At 34.5% G+C, this 21,516-nt stretch overlaps 1 protein-coding gene and 1 long non-coding RNA gene across 4 annotated transcripts in view; one reads left to right on the top strand and one right to left on the bottom strand.

Annotated features, from left to right (window-relative positions):
• The first annotated feature begins 6,732 nt into the window (after nucleotides 1-6,732).
• Nucleotides 6,733-21,516, top strand: part of MYPN (myopalladin) — a 73,571-nt gene continuing 58,787 nt past the window's right edge. Inside the window, exons 1-2 of one of the 3 annotated variants that reach the window (XM_072971420.1) lie at nucleotides 6,733-6,796; nucleotides 19,100-20,002. In XM_072971420.1, the coding sequence (XP_072827521.1) occupies nucleotides 19,101-20,002 (902 nt within the window). In that variant the 5' untranslated portion in view covers nucleotides 6,733-6,796; nucleotide 19,100. Of the gene's footprint in view, nucleotides 6,797-9,739; nucleotides 9,976-19,094; nucleotides 20,003-21,516 lie in introns of those variants that run through there. The other 2 variants (XM_031682190.2, XM_015246664.3) reach the window with 2 other exon arrangements.
• The window catches only part of LOC116282355 (uncharacterized), a 68,001-nt gene continuing 56,290 nt past the window's right edge, over nucleotides 9,806-21,516 (bottom strand). The window contains exon 4 of the long non-coding RNA XR_004191832.2: nucleotides 9,806-9,961. This is a non-coding gene — a long non-coding RNA (uncharacterized lncRNA). The remainder of the gene's footprint in view (nucleotides 9,962-21,516) is intronic.

Raw genomic sequence — 21,516 nt, 5'->3', positions numbered from 1 at the left:
TAAAAACAAAAAAATATTTTTCAAATATTGTTTTAGTAATAAGAGCATTTAAATAATAGGATGTAAAACATCACTGTTCTTTGTATCTGATATCTGCCCCAGTTCATCATCATTATTAGTAGCATTCATTTAGTAGAACTAAATCACGTGGTGTTTACATACATTCAACATTAGTTTATTAGACAATTCAGGATCATAGAAAGACTAAGATATCCCTCACTTCCCTAGATTTCTCCTCTCTAAATCACTTAACCTTAACAATAGTTCTGTTAACCTAAATTTTATACCAATCTTATGTTGACATCCTTCTTTAGATCAGATGAGAAATAAGATATTGTCCAGTACTTTCCATTATTATTTTCTTGTCATAAAGCACATACCAGAGTGGATATACTGCTCTGTTATTTGTCACCACTCTACTTATTTGGCTAAAGTAGGCTTGTTTGATACCTGGGTTGTCAGATCAGATTATAATTTAAATCCTTTAGCTATGTTTAGGCCCTTGGCAGTGGGTGAGTTGAGAATTTAGAATTCAGAAGCAGATGGTTCAGGAGCATAGTAACTAGATATGAAGCATTTTACCTCTATGTCATTGGTTTGAATCTGAACTTGGTTGATCACTACTGGTGTTCTATACAAGGTGTAAGTGATCTGATTTGAATCTCTAATGAACAGCACCCCATGTTAAAAAAAAAAAAAACCCTCATCACTCTTGGCACTAATTGGCATTCTTGTTGTCAGCATCAGGATAGACGCCAAGGACTGAATCATTCTGGAAACCTGAACTGCTGCTGTGTCTGAGTCATCAGTCTACGTGGCCCATTCAGCCTTTGGCCTTTCCTTAGAGTTTATAGCTCAGCACAATTGTGTATTCTTCACTCCCTATGACTTCACAGAGCCAGATTAAAAGATGTTCACTTAAAATACAGCTTTTTATGATAATAATGGTAATAATGGTGATTATCATTTATTCATCACTTGCTAGGAGTCAGGTTTTGTTCTAAGAGTATTTACTTACTTAATTCTCACAGCAAATCCTATGAGGTAGGTACAATTATCTTCCCCATTTTTCAGAAATGAGGAAACTGAGGTGCTAGAAGATTAAGTAAGTTGCCTAAGGCTTCTCAAATAATAAGTGGTGGAGGTGGAATCCAGTTCTAAATACAATTATTCACTGACTAATTATAGCATTTGACTTCTTTTACCATCTTACTACTGATAATATTTTAAACATTCAATGTTCAAATCAAACAGGGCATATATCAATGTCTCAACATTAAAACTGCTCATTATTTGTTTCTGAAAAGAGGTGATGGATCTTTCCTAAGTTTGATTCATGTGCATCCTTATTCTGATTTTAAGGTACTTAAAGATCTTAATTTTACAATGGCATTTATGCTTATCTATTTGTCGTTTAAGCTAAATACCACCTGGACTTGGAAACATTCTCTGATCTTAACATTTCTAAATTAGTAGAGAAGAGAAAATTAAATTAAACAAAACCCTGGCTATGACTCCATCCCAATATAAGCATAGTGAATGATGACCAAATAGCCAATCCAGCTGCCTCTTTTTGTTAACATAGTAATTGGATTCCTTCCATCTACTATTCATGCAAAATTAGAAAGCAGATAAGAATTTTTTTTTGAAAATCTGAGTATTTTATGAGATTTCCCATAGTACCTAGGAAGTTTTTAGTACACTGAGATAAATGACCTTTAAAGTAAAGTCCATGAGCAATTAGATCACCTTAATGAATAAAACAAATTAATCTGGTTCTCACAAATAATTTTCTTAAGACTTAATAAAATATTTTTTGCCATAACTACCAACTAGAAGTAGAGAACTAGAAAACAATTTTTATGTTTTTTTTAGTTGCCATCTATACCTAGTTATTCAAAGCATGTTCTAAGTCTCACTTAGCACGTATTTATTGTCTCAGTTTTGCTAATAAAGTTTGGGGCATTCCCTCCAAAAAGCTCTTATTAAACAAAATTAATAACATAAACTTGGCAATTTGGGTTTTCTGCTGATTTACATTTACATTTCATGGCCATTCTAGTGCTTAATTTTGCTATGTACAAAATAATCATAATAAAGACCAACTTCAAGGGCAGAGATGTTATTTTGTGTTGTTGTTATTAGAGTAATAACCAATACATGATTGTAAATAATCTCTCATGCCTAATTTCAGTATGTCTAGTAATTTGCAGATAGAGTTGCACTGAGAATTATTATTTATGGTTGCTTCAATTCCTTTAAGTTGTTTCTTTGACCAGTCAGAGAAAGTAAATTATCCAGATTACCAAGGACTTGGAAGGATTTTGGAGAAAGTCACTGAATCAATGTAATCATAATATCACTGGAGGTCTCCTTCTTGTAACTCTACATCTTCTGCGTTTTTTTTCCCAAAGTGATTCCTAACTGCCTTGCTAACAAGTGCGGGTTCCTCTGAAAGGAGGTGCGATGTGCTTGGGCTTTGGTGTCATGTAGACTTGGATGTGATTCATAGCTTTGAGTGGCCTTGTGCAAATTTCTTCTCTGATCTTCAGTTTCCTCCTCTATAAATAGAGGATAATGATATAGTATATCTTGGACAATCTCAAGGTGTACTTCCTGAGACTTTTTCAGATCCCTAAATTTATGAAAACCACAGTAGCATATAATTTTTTCAGTCTCATCCTCCATAAAATGAGGATAACAATTCAAACTTCCTAGGTTGTTGTATTAAATTATGTATTAAATATGAACAATAAAGCTTGGTTGATGTGGACATTGAGGTAGGTCAGCTAGGCTCACTCAGAGAGTTGAGTCATTCAATCTGGTTTATCTGCATTTCAATAGGTCCAATTTTTGGAGTCAGTCTCAGTTGAGATTATGATCTAAATTAGAGAATATATGTGTGTACTCTTCACTTCTGGGGAAACAGACAGCTCAGTCTGTGATTTGAGCTGGAATCTCAAAAGAGTGGACAGAACTACCCCTCAGCTATGGGTAGTAGGGTCTTAAAACCCAAAACTCAAGAGAAGCAATCTATAGAAGCAAAAAAGAATCTGATTCGAGGGGTTGGAAAGAAAGTAAAGACCTGATATAAAACAAAGATATTTCTAAGTTGAGCAAGAAAGTAGTGGTAAGCCAGTTCAGGAGGATGCAAAAGCATGGATGTGCCTCTTATGGAGCGCCTACAGAAGAACTCTTGGGCATGGTGGGTGCTATAAAAAGCCCCATTCCTTTCCCAAAGGCAAAGGTCCCCCATATCAATTATCTCAGGAATTGTGAGCATCCACTGAGCCAAAGTACATATAGTTCCTTACTCAACTGGTGCACAATGAGCATCCAAACATTTTTAGCTCCTTTTCTCATTTGAAGTGATTCTTAATAGTATTTGTGTTAAACCAATATTACAATTGTTAATGACAATCAATTCAGTTAATGTTGCAGAGAGTTTCGGCCATTTGATCTTGCCTGGCACATAATAAGCGTTCAGTAAACATTTGTTGAATTGAGTGAATAACTTAGGACAACTCAACAATTAATATATTACTTTTATGGCATGGACAAATATTTATTAAGTGACTCTTTTGTGCCATGCCTTGAGATGAAAACTATGTGTGGCCTACAGAGAGAATTTTTTTTAATGGCTCCAATTCTCAAGGATTTGATCTAGTTAAACAGATAAAGCATAAATACATACATGAAAAATCAGTTTAATTAGCAATATAAGGCATGTAGCAACCACTAGTTGTTTAATTACATAATAATTGGAAGAAACAATGAACAAAGGCAGAAAGGAAAGATAAGGCAAGGGACTACTGCTGGAACTTTTTGGAGACAAGGATTTGTTTAGAAGAGTGGCAGATAAGACCAGAAAGGTTGTTTATATTTTATAGGATCAAGATGAGCACATTTCTGAATATAACAAGAACTTTCTTATCCCTGGTTGAAATTTACACAATATTGTCAGGCCAGTGGACTGTCTACAACCAGATTTAACCCCAGCTCAGTTTACACCACGGTAAATTTTTGTGTTTAACTCCTCTCTGACATTGTATGTTTGCTTATCCCTTTTACTGACATTATCACCCACATTTTTAATTAAAGGTTATTGTCTAGGCTAGAGGATGAAAGGAGAGGATCTTTAAGATATTAACAGGAGACTTTTCTAGACTAAGTTTTAACTAATCCGTTGTCAATTTAGAATGAAGAGCAATTGGGTGATGAGCAGAATGAATGAGAAGGCAAAATAAAGGTTTTCCAGGTCTTCTGACGTTAAAGTATGCTGCCTTTGATAGGAAGTTTATCAAATAAACTTTCATGTAGTAAGACAACCCGGAAATGTGTATCGGCCCTTGCTATTTCAGTCAACTAATTTTATTGAGTCTTCTTTGTGAAAATAGCCTGAGACTTAGTCATAGGCTATTTTTTTGTTCTCTTCTTGCTTCTATTAAATAAACACCAAGCCCCTAAAATCAAAGTAGTAACTTTTATAACCCTTTGTCTATCAATACATATGAAAATAATGGTGAGTTTCCTCCTTTTGCTGGTTTCTGACTTTTTAACTAATCTGTAATAATTACTCTTCATGAGAAGACAGTGGGGACAAATGAAAAGAAAATATGTTTTAAAATAAGAGGCCTAAGTTTGAATTCACCAAGCTGTGCAGCTCAGTGGCTGGGTAACTTTGGGAAAGCTAAACTTCTTTAAGCCTTAGCTTCCTCCTTGTAACAATGCAAATAACAATACCTTGCAGGGTTGCTGTGAGTCCTGGAGTATACCTGGAAGAAATGTCATTTCCCGTTTCCTTTCCTTGACATCATTAATGTTACGGTAACAATTTGGGTCTTGTGTAATAACACGGAACTTTGTTTTCAGCTTTCCGTGATATCCATGGTGCCCAAAAATAGAATCTGAGTGGAATCACCCAGAGCCTGGCACACCGGCATTTAAGATATTCAGGGACACCGTTATGAAGAGAGAATATTTCAGCTGTTATTTTCCTATCCTTAACTTGCAAAAATTTATCGACGCATGTTGAGGTGCTGAGACATAACACAGGGATTTAAATTTACTTTATAAAAATCCAAAATGACTATCATAAACAGAACAAAAAAATAGGTCTGTCAAAGCGTTCAGACTGTCTTCCAATGCCCTATCTTTTCAGCATTAATGCCTAGTGTTTTGGTCTACGTATCAATTCATGCTCTCAGATAAAATACTGCAGATAGAGTGTATCTAAAAGCATTTGCTTTTTTCCTTCTATAGTTTCTCTGTTTGTTTGTTGGTTAGTCATACAAAAGAATTTCAGGGTTGGTTTTGGTCAGAAAAATTATAAACTTAAAATTCTACATAGTATTTCTTTTAAATACTTACTAAAAGAGAGAGTTAGTTTTATGTTCATTTTACCCTTAATTTTTTTAACAAATACCTTAGAAATGTGAATATTTAAATATTTGCAGCGGTTATGAGCACAGACTTCAGGTTAGCTGTAGGTTTAATCCTGGTTCTGGTTCAATCATTTATCCATTGTGTGACCCTGGGGAAGTTTTTAACCTCTTTCTAAGCCCCAGGTTCTCATCTGTAAAGTTAAAATTATAACATTATCTACTTTACAGATTGTTGAAAGAATATTTAAAATAAAGCACAACGTCCATAAAGAGCTTCGTATCGCACCTAGCACATAGGTAAGAATGTTAACTTCTTTCTTTTTCTTTTTTTTTACTGTTACTTTTTTTGGCAGTGGGGAGGTAATCAGGTCTATCTATCTATTTTATTTTAGAGGAGGTACTGGGGATTGAACCCAGTACCTTGTAGATGCTAAGCATGTGCTCTACCACTTGAGCTATACTCTGCCCACTGTTAACCTATTTCTACTAGGATGATGTATTTATATGTGTGTTAATATAATTACTTTACTAATGTGGTGAGCAATGAGAATCAACCTCATGATTACATACCTGATACTAATTATTTTGGATTTCTTCGGTAACTTGATGTTAATCATAGATGCTCTTTAAGAAAAAAACCCTGGTGGATACAGTAGTACAGTGCATCCTTAGTTCCCAGGTTCAATTCCCAGTACCTCCATTAAAGAAAAGGAAGAAAAAATAATTAAAAAAAATTTTTTTGAAAAAGAGTGGGGAAAAAAAAAACCCTGGGAATGGATTTTTCTTCTTGGAAATAATACTTCGGAAAAAGTGTAAACTCTGATATGTCCTTCACATCAAAAGCACAAGTAAAGAAAGCCTGATTGTACTGTGTTTTCATGGAAATCACATAGTAAAGCTTTAATCTAATTACCCGCAAACTGGGGGAGCGTACATTATGTATTATAATAACTGATTGCTCTTCTATATTTACTTTAATAAATGTATTGACAATACTCTCAGTTTTCTATCAAACATGTTTACACAAATCACATGCATCCTGTGTGTGGATATTTTGTGCATTTTTTATGATTTATTCTTTAAAATGTCATCATTATTATCCTTTTCATCTAAGGAAAAATCAAGAAAGTCTATTTACTTAGTCATCTTAGTCATTATCCACCCTCACCATCTACCCAGGCTGAGAACATCGTGCAGACTGAGTTATTAAAGTTGATCCAAAAGAGCAATCTGTTCTAAATGACTGTCCCTGGATCTGCCACAGAACCCTGTAAATACCCTTCATTACTCTGGCGGGGCAGTATCACATTTCCTGCATGCTACTTTTGTGGCTGACACAAGTTAGGCAGTGAGATTCGGGCTTTGGATGATCCTGGTTGATTGATAGAGGAATGGTGCTTCTCCTGGGACAGGTAATTACAAATTTACTTTTCAGGATTAATAGGTATTCTGTTTATATTTTTAAAAATGATTTTAGTTTTTAAAACTAAATAGGTTTTGAACTTACAGCTTTCTATTTATTTTTTTTAATTTTAAGCAAGTGTTTTCACTACCATTGAGATTAAAAAGAAATTTCGTAAGGCTTTAATTGTAGTTCTCAATTACACTGTATCAGACCCTCTATAATCCACCACTTGTATTGTTTTGGATGGTCAAGGACTTGTCTCTGGTGTGAGTATTTTTCTCATTAGCAAAGGTTAGAAAATACATACATGTCTCTGTTCCTTAAAAATAAGACATAGAGGGGTGGTTGTTTTTTCATGTGATACTTGAGGGGATTACCTCAATATACATCTATGAAACTGAAGCAAAACTTTGGTGTATGTGAGAAATTTCTTTTAAAGAATAAAAATCTACAGCAACATGGAAAAACAGCAAAGACAAAAATTTTATATGAATCTACTAGCACAGACATTCTCGCATGCTTATCCTTCAAGTGAAGACTTCCTCTGCTACAGATCTTCCAGATTCCTTGGCATTCCTGTGGATCACCCCATGTGAGTAAATTGTTTCTATAGCTGAGTGACTGAATTAAGAAAACAGCTGAAGGCAAGCACAAGATCATGTTCAAACCACAATAAACACGTGTTGGATGGGCCACTCAACTTTATGGGGAAGGCTTACGACATGTTAACCTTGTGTTTACTCGTCACTTAAGAAATTTGTTTTTAACTATGTTGGATGTATTTTTTTAAGTTTTAAAAATTATTCTTTGTACCCATAAACCCTGGTAAAACCTAAAGCAGTAAATTTGTGGTATCATGTTTATACAATTACTATGATGATATGCAGAGTAGGGAATTACTTGGGAACAGAAACTAATTTTTAAAAACTGTAATCTAGAATACAACTTTGATGTATTGTAAGCAAGGTGTCCACAGTAAATGAATATTATTTATTTAAAATATTTATGTCGAACTTCTTTTCAAAGAGCTCAAAAATTTTTGTGCACTCTGCGTTTGAAAATGTTACAGTAAAATGAGAAGAGAAAGATTATTGCTATTCAGAAATTCTCTGGCTCTTTCTTCTGTAACTTTTTTTTTTTCATTTTAAACTTATTTTAGTTTTTCCTCTTGATTCCTAATTCCACTGCCCAACCAACTCTATTTTATCCTTCAGTATGGGTCTCCTCCCACCTCAGAGTTCTATACCTGGGTGAAAGGTAGGATACCAAGCTTATCATGGAACAGTTTGCAGGAAAGTAGAAACGTGTTCACTTACAGTGTGTGTAAGCATTTCCCTTTGGAAAATCAAATTATAGCACATCTATCTGCTGCCTGAAATAGACCTTCCACTTTTCCCTGCCCCTACTAAAGACGTAGCAGTATTTATATTGATTACACCTCAAGATCTGAGTGGGAGAGTTGGGGGAGATCCCCTCTTTACATAAGGAGAAATCATTGGAGCATCTACATAAATAGAAAATGCAGAAACACAAGCAATCTTGAGGTTAGTTTCAGCCTAGGATTAGGTAAGAGAGTAAACAAACCTGTACACTGAAGATTCAGATTATTGCAGTAACGAAAATAATCCAGCCACATAATGCAGTTCTTTTTGTATTCTTTTCCTTTCTCAGTAATAGTTCTTTCGACCTGGATTACCTAAAAGTTTTCCTTAATCTCTTTTTTATTTTTGCCAGGTAAATTCAAAGCTCCATAACAAAAGGTGCAATAAAGCTTCTGATGTGATCATAATAAACAAAGAAATTTTATACTATTAAATATACTATAGGGAGTCTCAAGGTGACTGAAAAGGGTTAAAAGGTCTCTTAGTAAATGCCATGATGTCAGGAATTTTGGTATATTTTGTGCACTGCTTTATAACCTTTACCTGATACACAGTAGGCATCAGGTAAATATTTGCTGAATGAATGAATGGGAGGAAATCCTACAAACAGTTGTGTGATTTAATTAAGAAAAGCAAGGTTTAAACCAAGGTATTTTATGCTATCCAAATCCAAAAATATCCTTTAAAAAAAATCAATGGCATTTATCTGAATTTTCAACACCCAGGCTTCCACAAAGATTGGAACAATAGGGTTAACTTTTTTTTCCAAATTCATATTCTGAAAATGTGTGAAATTAATATCAAAGAGCCTATACTTTGACAAAGCAGGTTTTTGAGCAGATGTTGGTTTGGCTGAGGATTCATTTTAATTATTTGGTAATGTTTATGAAGGAAGAAACTGGCATTGACTCTTTCAAAATAACATACAAAAAAGTTATTCCAGTACTTAGACATGAATAGGAGCTGTAATATGTTATATTATATAGTAATTTTGACTTTTAAACAGTATCTGATTAGTTTTTTTCTGAAAAAGTTTGTTCAAACTAATTTGTTACTGTGTTTATTCTCAGGCTGATGGTTTTTCCTCTCCATTTTTTCTGTAATCTCTAATTATCAATTTTTGATGTTAGTTGTCTTCTCTGTTTTTGCTTAGCCTTTGGATAAACAGTTCAAAAACTCTCCATTTTAAAATGCTAGACCTCAGCTTCATACTGTCCTTTCATAGCCAAATTTCATAAAATGTATCAGTGATTAAATAAGAGTAAATCTCTCATTAATTAAAATTAATTCCCCTAAAAAGGAAAATTTTTGATATATTTCAGAAATAATGCCATTTTCTTCGACAGATGGAATGTGCTGTAATGAATTTAGTTTTAATTACAAATCAGTAAACAACTTGGGTCTCTAGCTGTAATTGAAATTCTACAGGTAGAAAACTGATTGACCCCCCCACCGCCCATAGGTGCTGTCCTGCTGTGGAATCCCTTTGCTCAGTTTTCTCCTGTCCAATCAGGTGGAATGTTTCACAGGCACATGGTTTATACAGCTCAAAATAACTTGGGACCTGTGAGCTGACAAATGCTCTGGCTCCGGTGGTGACAGGTTGTCCAGCTTCTTACAGCCATCTTCACTGAAACTAAGGTTAACTCCTCACTTTCTATGGACGGCTACTCTCTATTTCCAAGGGCGTGAAGAATTTTCCTTTTCTCCTGTGCTTTCATCTAAAAGTTCTCCTTGGATAATTATCATCACAGTGGAGCGCCTGGCTTGGACATCCTCATCTGGGTCAACTAAAAAAAGAAAGGTAATATCCAGATTTAAGTTCTCAAGTGTGTTTTGATAACAAGTCACTGACAACGGGAAAAGAGATATTTCAGAGACCTAATTACTGTTGTTTAGAATGAAATCTAGGATAACTTTCTAATTAAGTATGATGGGACACAAAATTATGTGGAAAATAAACTTTTTTTACATGGAAAGACTTTGGAGGGAATTGATAAGACTCACAGAGATCACAGCCTACTTGGGTTCTAAGGGAAAATATCTCAGCAGAGGAAGTTGCAACATGATGCATGTATCATTGGCATTTTCCACACATTCATTTATTAAAATAACAGTATTTGTATAGAGAATATGTGTGCAATGCCTGTTTCCTTTTTAAAGGAAATAAAATCTAAAATAATATGACTGCATAGTTAAAGACTTTCATTTAAATTTTTTTTATCATGTAAAAGGATATGCTTGCTATATTTAGTGTTGGTAGATCTGCTCCCTGGATTAATGTACACAACAGCTGCAGAAAGTCTTGCTCAAAGGACATTGCTCTTTCTTTCTCCTTTCTCTATCTCTCTCTCTCTCTCTCTCTCTCCCCCCTATCTCTCTCTTTCTCCCTTTTCAGCTGCATCAGAAAGACTCTTGACAGTCAGTGGCAAGTGTTTGGCTTGGTACACTGCACTATTAGCAGTAATTAGATGCACTAGTTGTATTATATTTTAACAACCATATAAGCAAAGAAAAAGAGAATCTGGGTTAATCTGTATTACCATTCCTAAAAAGTGAAATTACAGCAATGGTGCTAAAAATTTCAGTATCTTACCAACATTTTATTTTACTCAAACTTGTTAAAAATATCAAAATCAATCAGTTTGAAGGAAACAAAACAGCTAACCAGTTTTCTTTCTCAAAAAACTATGATTCAATTGCTTTCACGTTGGTAATGATGAAACGAATTCTATAAACTCTAAGTTAAAAATTTGTCGTAACTTTTTAGTCTCTCCTTAATAATAATTCTCAACTTTACATAAAGTCCATATAACCCTTTGCTAGGAAATTGAGGATGTCTATACTTAACTATAATAAACATTTTTTAACAAAAATTAAAATATGCTATCTGATACATGATTTGACAATAGGCAGAATATTTAAAATCAAGGCCATCTCGTAAAATCTGAAATATATGCACACTATATTTACTTTGTCAGGAGACAAAATTATAAACATTACAGAATCTTATAATAATGGACTATGAAACAAACAGTTGGACTCTATCCAAATTCTGGAAGTTTGTCTCTATTCCCACTTATAGAATATGGCTAATGCTACTGGAACTCCTAATAATGTATTAAAGCTCCAGTGCGCCACATACCTACAATTTAGAATACAGACTCTCTTACAGACGCTAACACATCTGTTGTGTTAGTGTAACACAGTTTCTATCACCATGTGCTTACAAAGGCACATATTCAGTAGAACGGACTCACACCACAATTCATGGACACGAGAACTTCAATGAGTATTTAATCTCAACTGGGTTTTGGAATTCACAGAGATGATTTTTCAAATGTACTCTTGAAGAAATGAGGCAGTAGGTAAACCAGGTTTCATTGTGGAAGGCAGCTATGCTCACCACTATACCACCAACGCCTGCGTGCAGGTTTCATTGTGAAAGATCTTTAATGAACTAAACTTAGCACATGAAAAGGTGACAGCTAAATTTTTAACCGTTACTATCCATATGTAAAAGAAGTGATGAACTCAGCTCATTAACTTGACATATAAGATGAATGATACTGCTAACCCCAGACTTAGTTTCCTTCACTGACACTGAGATTTGACAAAGGCATTGCTTGTTGCATGGTGTTAATTGCCCATAACAAGACCAAAAAAATGAAAGGATTTCCTTAACTTTTTCCTTTTCCTGGGGAATAAAGAAAGCTCAAACACCACAGAGGTATTTTCTTTAATTTTTTATGGTGCTTCATAGCTGACAAAGAGCTTTTAAAACTACTACGGAATTGTGCTTTTGCTTAAAGGGAACAATTCAAGTACAGACATAATGTCGTGTTTAGAAATTCAGAAACATTTTCAGCAGTTAGATTTTTGGTAGCACAAGAGTTGTGACTATTTACCTGCAGTCACTGAAGAGTTCTTAAAGCTCATGTATAACTAGAGTCACCTTGACAAGCTCTGTACAGACTGCATGCTACACAGACCTCCACTTGGAGTCACAGTGCACTCCACAGTCTGGGAGGGGCCGAGCAGAACCTTCCCACCAAGGGCTTGAACTAGAACTAGATCTTGGGATCACAAGCCTATTTGGGGTACTTGCTCTTCTCCTAGTCTAGTGAAAGCATTATGTCAATTTAATTAGGAAAGTTATCTTTTTAAGGTTCTTAACCAACTAAAGAAAACTGATACAAATATTAAGAGGCTGAAGAAGGATGGAAATGTTTAAATCTTCTTCATGTTTAAAATGAGACTTTGAGTTAATGGAGCTTGACAAAGTTTTCTTATTTGGGACTTCCTATATAAAAGTTAAGTTCATCATGAATGGTGGTGAATTGAGAGTGAAAGAAAACTTCATTTTTGTGACAGCCACGAAAACCTTTTTTTGGTCCTGGATTCCTGAAGCCTCCTTATTTGGCTTGCATTAGCCTTTCTATGGGTCACAGAATTTACTCCCACTTTTTTTTTTTTTTTTTTTGCTACATTTCAGATTAAACACCACCTTTTGGGCTCTGATTTCAGTATCCTTTACACAAGTGCTTCCCTGCATGTTTATCCTCTTCTGTATACAAAACATACATAGTACATATGTTTCATAGTAGCCAATCTCTTTCTCCCATTCAAACTAAATCTTTACTTTCTTTCCTACCTTCATATCTTTACAAATTAGATTTTAAAAATAACAAGAGAATAGTTAACTCACCTTGGCCTATTATCTAAAAATCTTCTCATTTCCTTAACCTCTGCCCTTTAAGGAATGTCTCTAATGAAACAGATTGCTACTAATTCTCCTATGTGTCACTTCTACTGTCTCTTTATTTCAACATTCTCTTCTAATGCATACATTTGTCTGTGTTTATCTGCTGTTTTTCCCTCTTTCAAATTGAAAGAAGAATTAAGAGAATGAGACATTATTTCCACATTGCTACTGACATATTTCCATGTATCTCAAGTTCTTATTCTGATAATCCAATATATACTAAATCTATTAAATTACTAATACCACACACACCAAAAGTAGATTAGAAATAAAACTAAGATGGCGATGATCACTGCACTAGTGAGGAGATAGAAATTGTAACAATGCAGGATTTACCTCAAAGTGTGTCCCATCTGCAGCAAAATTTTTAAAAGGTGATGTGTACCCAACTCTCTAGGACTAGCTCCTGTATAGTGGGATTTGGTTCTTGGCCTAGCAAGTTTCTCCAAAGAACTGATTTAGATACTTCTCTAGTGTGAGATCATGGAATATAGAAGGCAATACAGACAGGTCAATACCAGCATTAAAGTGAGGAATCAAAGTCTAATTTTGTCGATTATTCTCCTAAAGAACATTTTAGGTATGAATGTTCTTTATCATAGGTATCATTACACATCAACAGAATAAAATTACCTTAAATTTGTACAGCATTCTAGATTTTTAAATTTCTTTCACAAACAAACCTGTGAGGTAATAAATAGGGTAGTTCTGCTGCTCTTCCTCAGTTTAGAGGTGAGCTGCTTAAAGATGTCTCTCTGTTCCTAACCCAGCTCTGTAGGCAAATAACTGTTAAATAATAGGCTGTTTTTGTGTTGACCTAGAAATCAGACTGTCTTCTCATTTAAATATCTAAGGATACTTAGTAGACAGAAAACTTGAGTACTCATTTTGAATCCAAGTTAGTTCATGTTAGGTTTTGCCAATTCTCCAGTTACTGCCCCAGGTTAAATGTTCATATTATAACCAAATTATAATATTCAAATTATAACCAAAAGATGAGTTTATAACTCATATTTCCAACAACAAGGTCTTCTTAAAGACTACAAAGAGCAGTGCTGAGTTAACATGACTTGAGAAATATGCCCAAAGGTATTAGTATTGTTTTGTTTTTACGAACCAGACTCTTAGATTTTCAGCAGGTTCTTAGGTCAAATCCTCTTTTCAGGAAAATTTATAGGGAAAAAATAGAGATATCCAGCCAAATAAAGCAAAGAACACTCAGTAAGCATCCTATGTGGCTAAATAAGTTTACATGATTTACTAAACTCGGTCTTGATTACTGATGCTGCATTAATTGTCTCATTTAGAACCTAGGACCATTTCACCAAAACTGCAATCTGTTTTCTAGGGCATTTACTCATTCTTATTTTGAAAGCGGAGTAGTATCTGTTTCAGTTTTGTAAGAAGCAGAAAGAAGGAAACAATGTCTAATGTCACTGAACACACCAGATGAAATGTCTCAGAGAACGCTGAATTTCCCTTCCTAAAACCTGCTCCTGCCTCATCCCAGTAAATAATTCCACCACTCACCTCGTTGCTTAGGCCACAACAATTAGAGTCACCCTTGACTCCGCTCTTTCTCTCACATCCCACTTTCAATCCATCAGCAAATCATACTGGCTCTACTTTCAAAAGAGATCTCAAATCTGATCATTTCTCACCATCTCCCATTGATACCACTCATTGATCCAAACCAGCATCATCTCTTGCATTCTCTGCATAGCAGCCATGACTGAACCTTTTTAAAACCATGAAATCTACTTCTCAAAACTTTAAAATAGTTTCCCACTCACATGTTTAATAAAACTCTTAAGTCCTTCCCAAGGTCTGAAAGACCTTACATGGTCTAGCCTTGTACCTTTCTGACTTCTTTCCTTCCACTCTTCTTTTTCATTTACCTCTTGGCATACTGGGCTTGACTCAGACACCAAACATTCACCTCCCCTGTCCTTGACACTTCTTCCTCAGTCAGGAATACTCTTCCCTCCATATGGTCACATGACTAACTTCTCCACTGCGTTCGTTAGAAGACTGCCTGAACTTCCTAGCTAAAATAGGACACTTTCTGCCCTCCCCCATCACACTCTATCCCCTTGCTCTACCTTAGTTTTCTTAACATTTATATCTTTCCCAGTAGAATGTGAACTCCAAGAGGGCAAGGAATTTCTTTTGTTCACTGATGAATCCAGAGTGCCTAGAACAATACCTGGCACATAGTAAATGTCCAATTAATATTTATTGGGTGAATAAATGAAAGCTGGGTTATCCATAATAGCTCTTGGGTTTTTAAAAAGTACAAATTTTATAACAGATAATTTTAAAATTAATGCTTGAAAGAGAAAGTGATATATTTTCATATTTCCTACTTTAGGTAATATTTATCAGTTTAACAATTTATGTATGCATTTCCACGTGAGAACCTGCTAAGATGAAATTATTATTATCCCATTTGATAGATGAGGATAATTAAGATTCTGATGAATTAAATGACTTGCTCAAGATAGCAAAATTATTTAGTGTTAGAGCTGGGATTCAAAGCTAGGTTTTTACAATTACAATCAGACATTCTTTGATACTTCTGGTATAAAAACAAAGCATAATTCCAGTTATTTTATCCACTATAAATAAATTTTTATTGAAAAGTTATTTTGAAGTTGTTACCACTTTTACCAATTTATATTTTTCTTTGTGTCTGTAAGTTTTCTTTATAAATATGATTTCTATTTACCTGTCTTACTTTGGCCTGTAATTTTAAAAATAAATAAAAAAACAACACTAGATTCAGTAGAAAATTCTAATGAACAAAAGAATTCAAAAGATTTTTTGATCACTTTCTATGTGCTGTGTGTGTACAGACATGACGGTGTACAAAACAACTGAGGTAGACAGAAAACTAAATAGGCAAATACACTTTACTGTAAAAAAAATGCTGTGTTTAGGGGTTAGGACAGTGAGCCTTGGGAGCACACTGGAGAGGTACCCAATCCAGAGAAAAGAAGAAATCCCAGGGCCATGTCTGAGCTAAGAACTAAAGATTGTGGAAGACTTAGCTCAATAAGGTGGTGAAGGCAGATGGGGACAGGGAGCAGCCTGAGCAAACATACAAAGACCTGAAGGCAGCATAGTTTGCTCATGAGACTATGTATATTTCAGTAGAATACAGATACACTGAATTAAGTTCAAATCTAGAGTTCAGTTTCTCTTCAAAGTGTGTCCTTGGACCAAGTCATGTTACTAGTTCTACTTCCATTTCTTACCATGTATGTGGCCATAGTTGTTAAATAATAATAATAATAGTAACAACCATATATTGAACCTTTACTAAACACCAAGTACATTTAATACCCTTCAACCTGAGATGGCTACTGTTATTATCCTTGTTTTACAAACAAGTAAACTGAGGCTTACAGAGATTAAGGAACTTTCTTGAGTTTACACAGCTAGGAAATGCCAGAACTAGGATTTGAACCAGATCTGTCTAATTCCAAAGTGTTAGGTAATAAATGCTGCATTCTAACATTAAAGAAATTCGTAATTTTGAATACTTGAATTTTTTTTAAGGTTCATTTATCTTATTTATTTATTTATTTATTTATTTATTTTTTTGATGGCAGTGCTGGGGATTGAACCGAGGACCACATACATGCTAGGCATGCACTCTGCCACTGAGCTATACCCTCCCCCACCCCCTTGAAATTTTTATTATCATAATAATTTCGCATGACCCTAAGCATCAGAACAGACACACATCTACCCTTAAGTTGGCTCCTTTTCTTTAAAAAAGAAAAACAAATAGTTGTAGAGAGCAGTAATTACTTATATGAGTATTTTCTTCCCTATTTTCACCATCAATAAAAACTTTTTGACAGTTCTTCAACATTAACATCACCTTTACCTAAGCATTATTTCGTACTAACACCAGTTGAGTGCTTATTATAGTGGCTGGCCCTGTTTTAAGAGATTTGCATTCATAATGTTATTAATCCTCACTCCCCTGTAAAATAGACATTACTTGCATTTTATAAATGAGGAATCCAGAACTTAGAGAAGTTAAGTAACTTTCTCAAAGTCACACAACTGCTAAGAGATGAAGCCAAAATTTGAAAACAGATTTATCTGATTCTAAAGCTAATGCTCATCCCATGTTGCCTCAAGATAAAACTCATCTTAAAATAGAGACAAAGTTACATTAAACCACAAAATACAGTAATGTCCAACTAATAGAGAAAAGGCCATTCTGATTTATAAAGCTCTTAATCTTCTCCTTCATATTTAAATATACACAGAAATTCAAACTAGGCTAAAGAAATAGATGATTACAAATGGGAAGGTTGTTCAATTTTCAAATAGTATTTTGCAGCTTTTTTCATATGTCTTTTACTGTTCTTCTACACAGTTAATGCACAAAGAGACAAATTTTCAGCTGGGATAAATTACACTGTCATACACTGTTACATATATTATTCACTGTTCTACAAAATTTAAAACAGCCATGTAATTCTACTTAATGAACATGTCTTAATTTAGCTAACTAATTTTTTACTGGACATGGTTCCAATTTTTTAATATTATCATCCATACTACGATAAATACCTTTGTAGATAAATCTTTGCACTCTTTGCATTTTCAATTAATCTTTTTTTACATCACAACAGATTTCACCCAAACAAGTGGCTCCAGTAATGGCAACTGCAGGCTGTGGCAAGACTGTGTAAAAATATTTTGCTGTAGGTGATCCTTTTAGACATCTTTAATTGTCCTCTCAAGGTGACTGCCTACCTTCTCAAGTTAATGGTTAGCTTTGAATAGTACTCCAAAAGTTTGAGAACTAGGGCAGTCCCTAGGAAGCCTCACATTTTGTGATACTTTGTGATATCACAAATATTTTTATTTGTGATATAAGTGAAGCTACATATAAAGAAAAGAAGAGGAGTAAACTGAAATAAATTTTGTCATAGGATGTTAAAAACAGAAATGATTTAGGAGATTATTTTCCTCTCTATCTTCCCAGCACAAGACTCAGCTCACCACATAGTAGCCAAGAATGGCAAACAGTCTTCATTTTCATTACCATCTCTGATTGGCTGGTGGTGGCTGAAGGAGCAGACAGTTAAAGTCAATGGGAATAGTACTGTAATCAATTAGTTACATCTTCTAAGGAGGAGAGAGAAGAGTAATAGCCTATGTGTCACAAGTTTGCCATCCCTCTAGTAAATGTGTGAATGAACAAATTGGGTATAATATTAATAAAATGAAACTGGTTTGTGTTACTAAAATTTCTAGTCTAGGAGACTTTGAACAAAAGGTACTGTACTATTTTTATGAGACTTTTAAAATTATTTTGAATAAATACATTCTTATAATTATGTGTTAATATATAATTAATTACAATATATTCTTATAATTACAATTTAAAAGAAAAGGGTATACAGTGAAAAAGATCCTGTCTTGCACCCCACTTCCTTGTCTCCCATATCCCGTCTTCACCAATGTTAATTTAAGAGTTTTTTTTTTTAAACCTAGGATCTAATTCACATCTTGGTAGAAATTAAAGTAATTATACTTTATTTGAAAAAGTGAAATCACTATAGTTTTCAAGAGTAGATTAAGCCTATAAGCAACACCGAATTTAAACAACTAATCTCTAGTCATAAAATAAAAGCATTATTTATTTTTATGAGGTAGATCAAGTTTATATTTTCAGTAAGTAGATGAGATTATGTCAATATCTTTTAATTTCCATCATTTTCTTACATTCAAGATGAAGGGGAGAGGATGGAGAGCAAATCTCTGTGTATGAAAGCACTTTATAAGTAAGAGCCTTTACAAAGTATTATCAAAATTACGTTTAGAGATCATATTTAATGGTACTATAGTTATAGCATAGCTTTCACAACTGAACTTGTATTTAACAAATTTAATAAAGTGATGATCACCCATGTTTCTATTTTCCATTTCAGGGAAACCTCATTCAGTTCCCCTCCACTCTATAATTTGAGAATAATCCTTAAATCTCTAAAGTAAATTTTGTGAAGTATCAAAACCAGGAAGTTCTTATTTTAAGCTTTAAGTTCTTAATTATCTATCATAGTGTAATAAACATAGATTTGTTATTCTGTAAAAATGATCCAAATTTTTTGTTATTATTGTTATTTTATGACAGCATGCAAGACGACAGCCTAGAAGCTTCCACTTCCATATCTCAGCTTCTAAGAGAGAGCTATTTAGCTGAAACTAGACATCAGGGAAATAACGAGAGGAGTCGAGCAGAGCCTTCCCCCAACCCTTTCCATTTTGGCAGTCCTTCTGGAGCTGCTGAAGGTGGAGGAGGCCATGATGACCTTCCAGACCTTTCAGCTTTTCTGAGCCAAGAAGAATTGGATGAAAGTGTCAATCTGGCAAGATTGGCAATCAGTTATGACTCTTTGGAGAGAGCAGATGAAGCTCAAGCTAGAAAACGTTTTTCTTCTGACCAGATGAAACACTCACCTAAATCAAGTTTTGACCCTAACTTCTGCCAGGATAACTCTCAAAGTTCTACCAACTCTAAAGAAAGCCTCCAGGAGGCAAAACGGCCACAGTATACTTCTGAAACCCAGTCCAAAAAAGTTTTCTTAAATAAGGCTGCCGACTTCATTGAAGAGCTGTCATCCCTTTTCAAAGCCCATAGCTCCAAAAAGATTAGACCTCGTGCCTGCAAAAACCACAAGAGTAAACTGGAATCTCAAAACAAAGTTATGCAGGAAAACAGCACCAGTTTCTCAGAGCTATCAGAAAGAAGAGAAAGGTCTTCTGTTCCCATCCCTATCCCTACGGATACCAGGGATAATGAAGTGAATCATGCCCTTGAACAGCAGGAAGCCAAGAGGCGCGAGGCTGAGCAGGCTGCCAGTGAGGCAGCCGGTGGGGACACCTCGCCAGGGTCTTCTCCTTCATCTCTGTACTACGAAGAACCTCTGGGGCAACCTCCCCGGTTCACTCAAAAGTTACGAAGCAGAGAAGTTCCAGAAGGAACCAGAGTACAGTTGGATTGCATAGTGGTAGGAATTCCACCACCTCAAGTAAGGTAAAAATGTTCTGTTAGTAATCTTTGGTAATTACTTTCCATCTCCTGTGATTCTCCTAAGTTTACCTTTCAAGTATGTAGTTTCAAAAATTACATACTCCCTTTGAGAACAACAGAGTTTAAAGCAATATTGTCCAATAGAAATATAACAGTAGCCATACATACAATTTAAAATTTTCTACACGCTACATTTTTAAAAAATAAAAAGAACTGGGTAAAATTAATTTTTAGAGTATATTATTTAACCAGTATATTAAAATATTATTATTTCAACATATAATCAGTATAAACATTATTAATAAAATATTTTACATTTCTTTTGTCACACTAGAGCTTCAAAATCCAATATGAATCCTACACTTACAGCATATCTCAATGTGGATGCTAAATTTTCCTAGGAAATAGTTAGTTTGCATTTGGATTTCAAAAAAAGTACAGTCAAAAAAATCAACTGACATACCCAAGTTATTCCAAACATACCTAAAAGTTTCATAATAACTGAACTGAGTATCAGATTTAAAATTTTCATTAGTTAAAATTAAATACAATTTAAAATTTAGCTCCTCAGTTGCACTAGCCAAATTTCAAGTGACCAATACCACATGTGGCTAAGGACCATGGTATTAGCCCAGGTCTACAACCTGTAGTTTAAAAAAGAAAGTATTTATGATCTATATACAATGAATACCTGGGATATTTTTTATTTTTACAGAAAGCCAAGTAATAGAATCAAATCTGATAGAATAAAGATAGAATAAAGCTGCAGCAAAGATCATTTTAAAGATTTATTTTATATTATAAACTTTTTGATAACAACTTATTGAATACTATTCTCCCTAATGCCCAAGCCTTTCCCCAGTACGACTGATGAGTAAAGAGGATATTCATCCTTTATGTGCCTACCAGTAAGCTTTTCTGTGAAGCAAACAAAGCTTAAGCTTCAGGGCTCTTCACTTGCATAGGCTACCTCTGACTTTCTGTTCTAATTTTATCTTCTCTTCTGTGGGGCCTTTACACTTTTATGAGCTCCTGGCCTTAAAAAACCTGGATCCAACCTTAACCTCCAGGGTAACATTTGCTACCTCTTGTGTTACAATGTAGGAATATGTGAATAATGTGTTTGAAGTGCACTACTTTTGTAGAGAATTACCGGTATTTAGAGTCCTATAGGAGCTATTTTCCCTTGCTAACCACCTAATTACTCTTCAGAGGCAACATAAGGCAGTATTAAACATTATTTCTACAATGGCATATACATTTTACTATCTAGTTATCCAATTGACCTCCTCGAAGACAGGGGTTCTACTGTTCCACCTTTTTACCTTGAGCACCAAGCATAGCGTCTGGCCTATAGTAGTCATGCATAATATAGCAGTCACTAGATTATGAGTAAATAATACATAAAGAAACAGGAAAACAAGGACGGAATGGGTATAGCTCAGTAGTAGAGCGCATGCTTAACATGCACAAGGTCCTGGGTTGTTCAATCCTCAGCACTTCCATTAAAAATAAAA

This window comes from Vicugna pacos, chromosome 11 (genome assembly GCF_048564905.1).
Source record: "Vicugna pacos chromosome 11, VicPac4, whole genome shotgun sequence".
Classification (NCBI taxonomy): domain Eukaryota; kingdom Metazoa; phylum Chordata; class Mammalia; order Artiodactyla; family Camelidae; genus Vicugna; species Vicugna pacos.
This window is presented reverse-complemented; position numbering and strand designations above follow the sequence as displayed.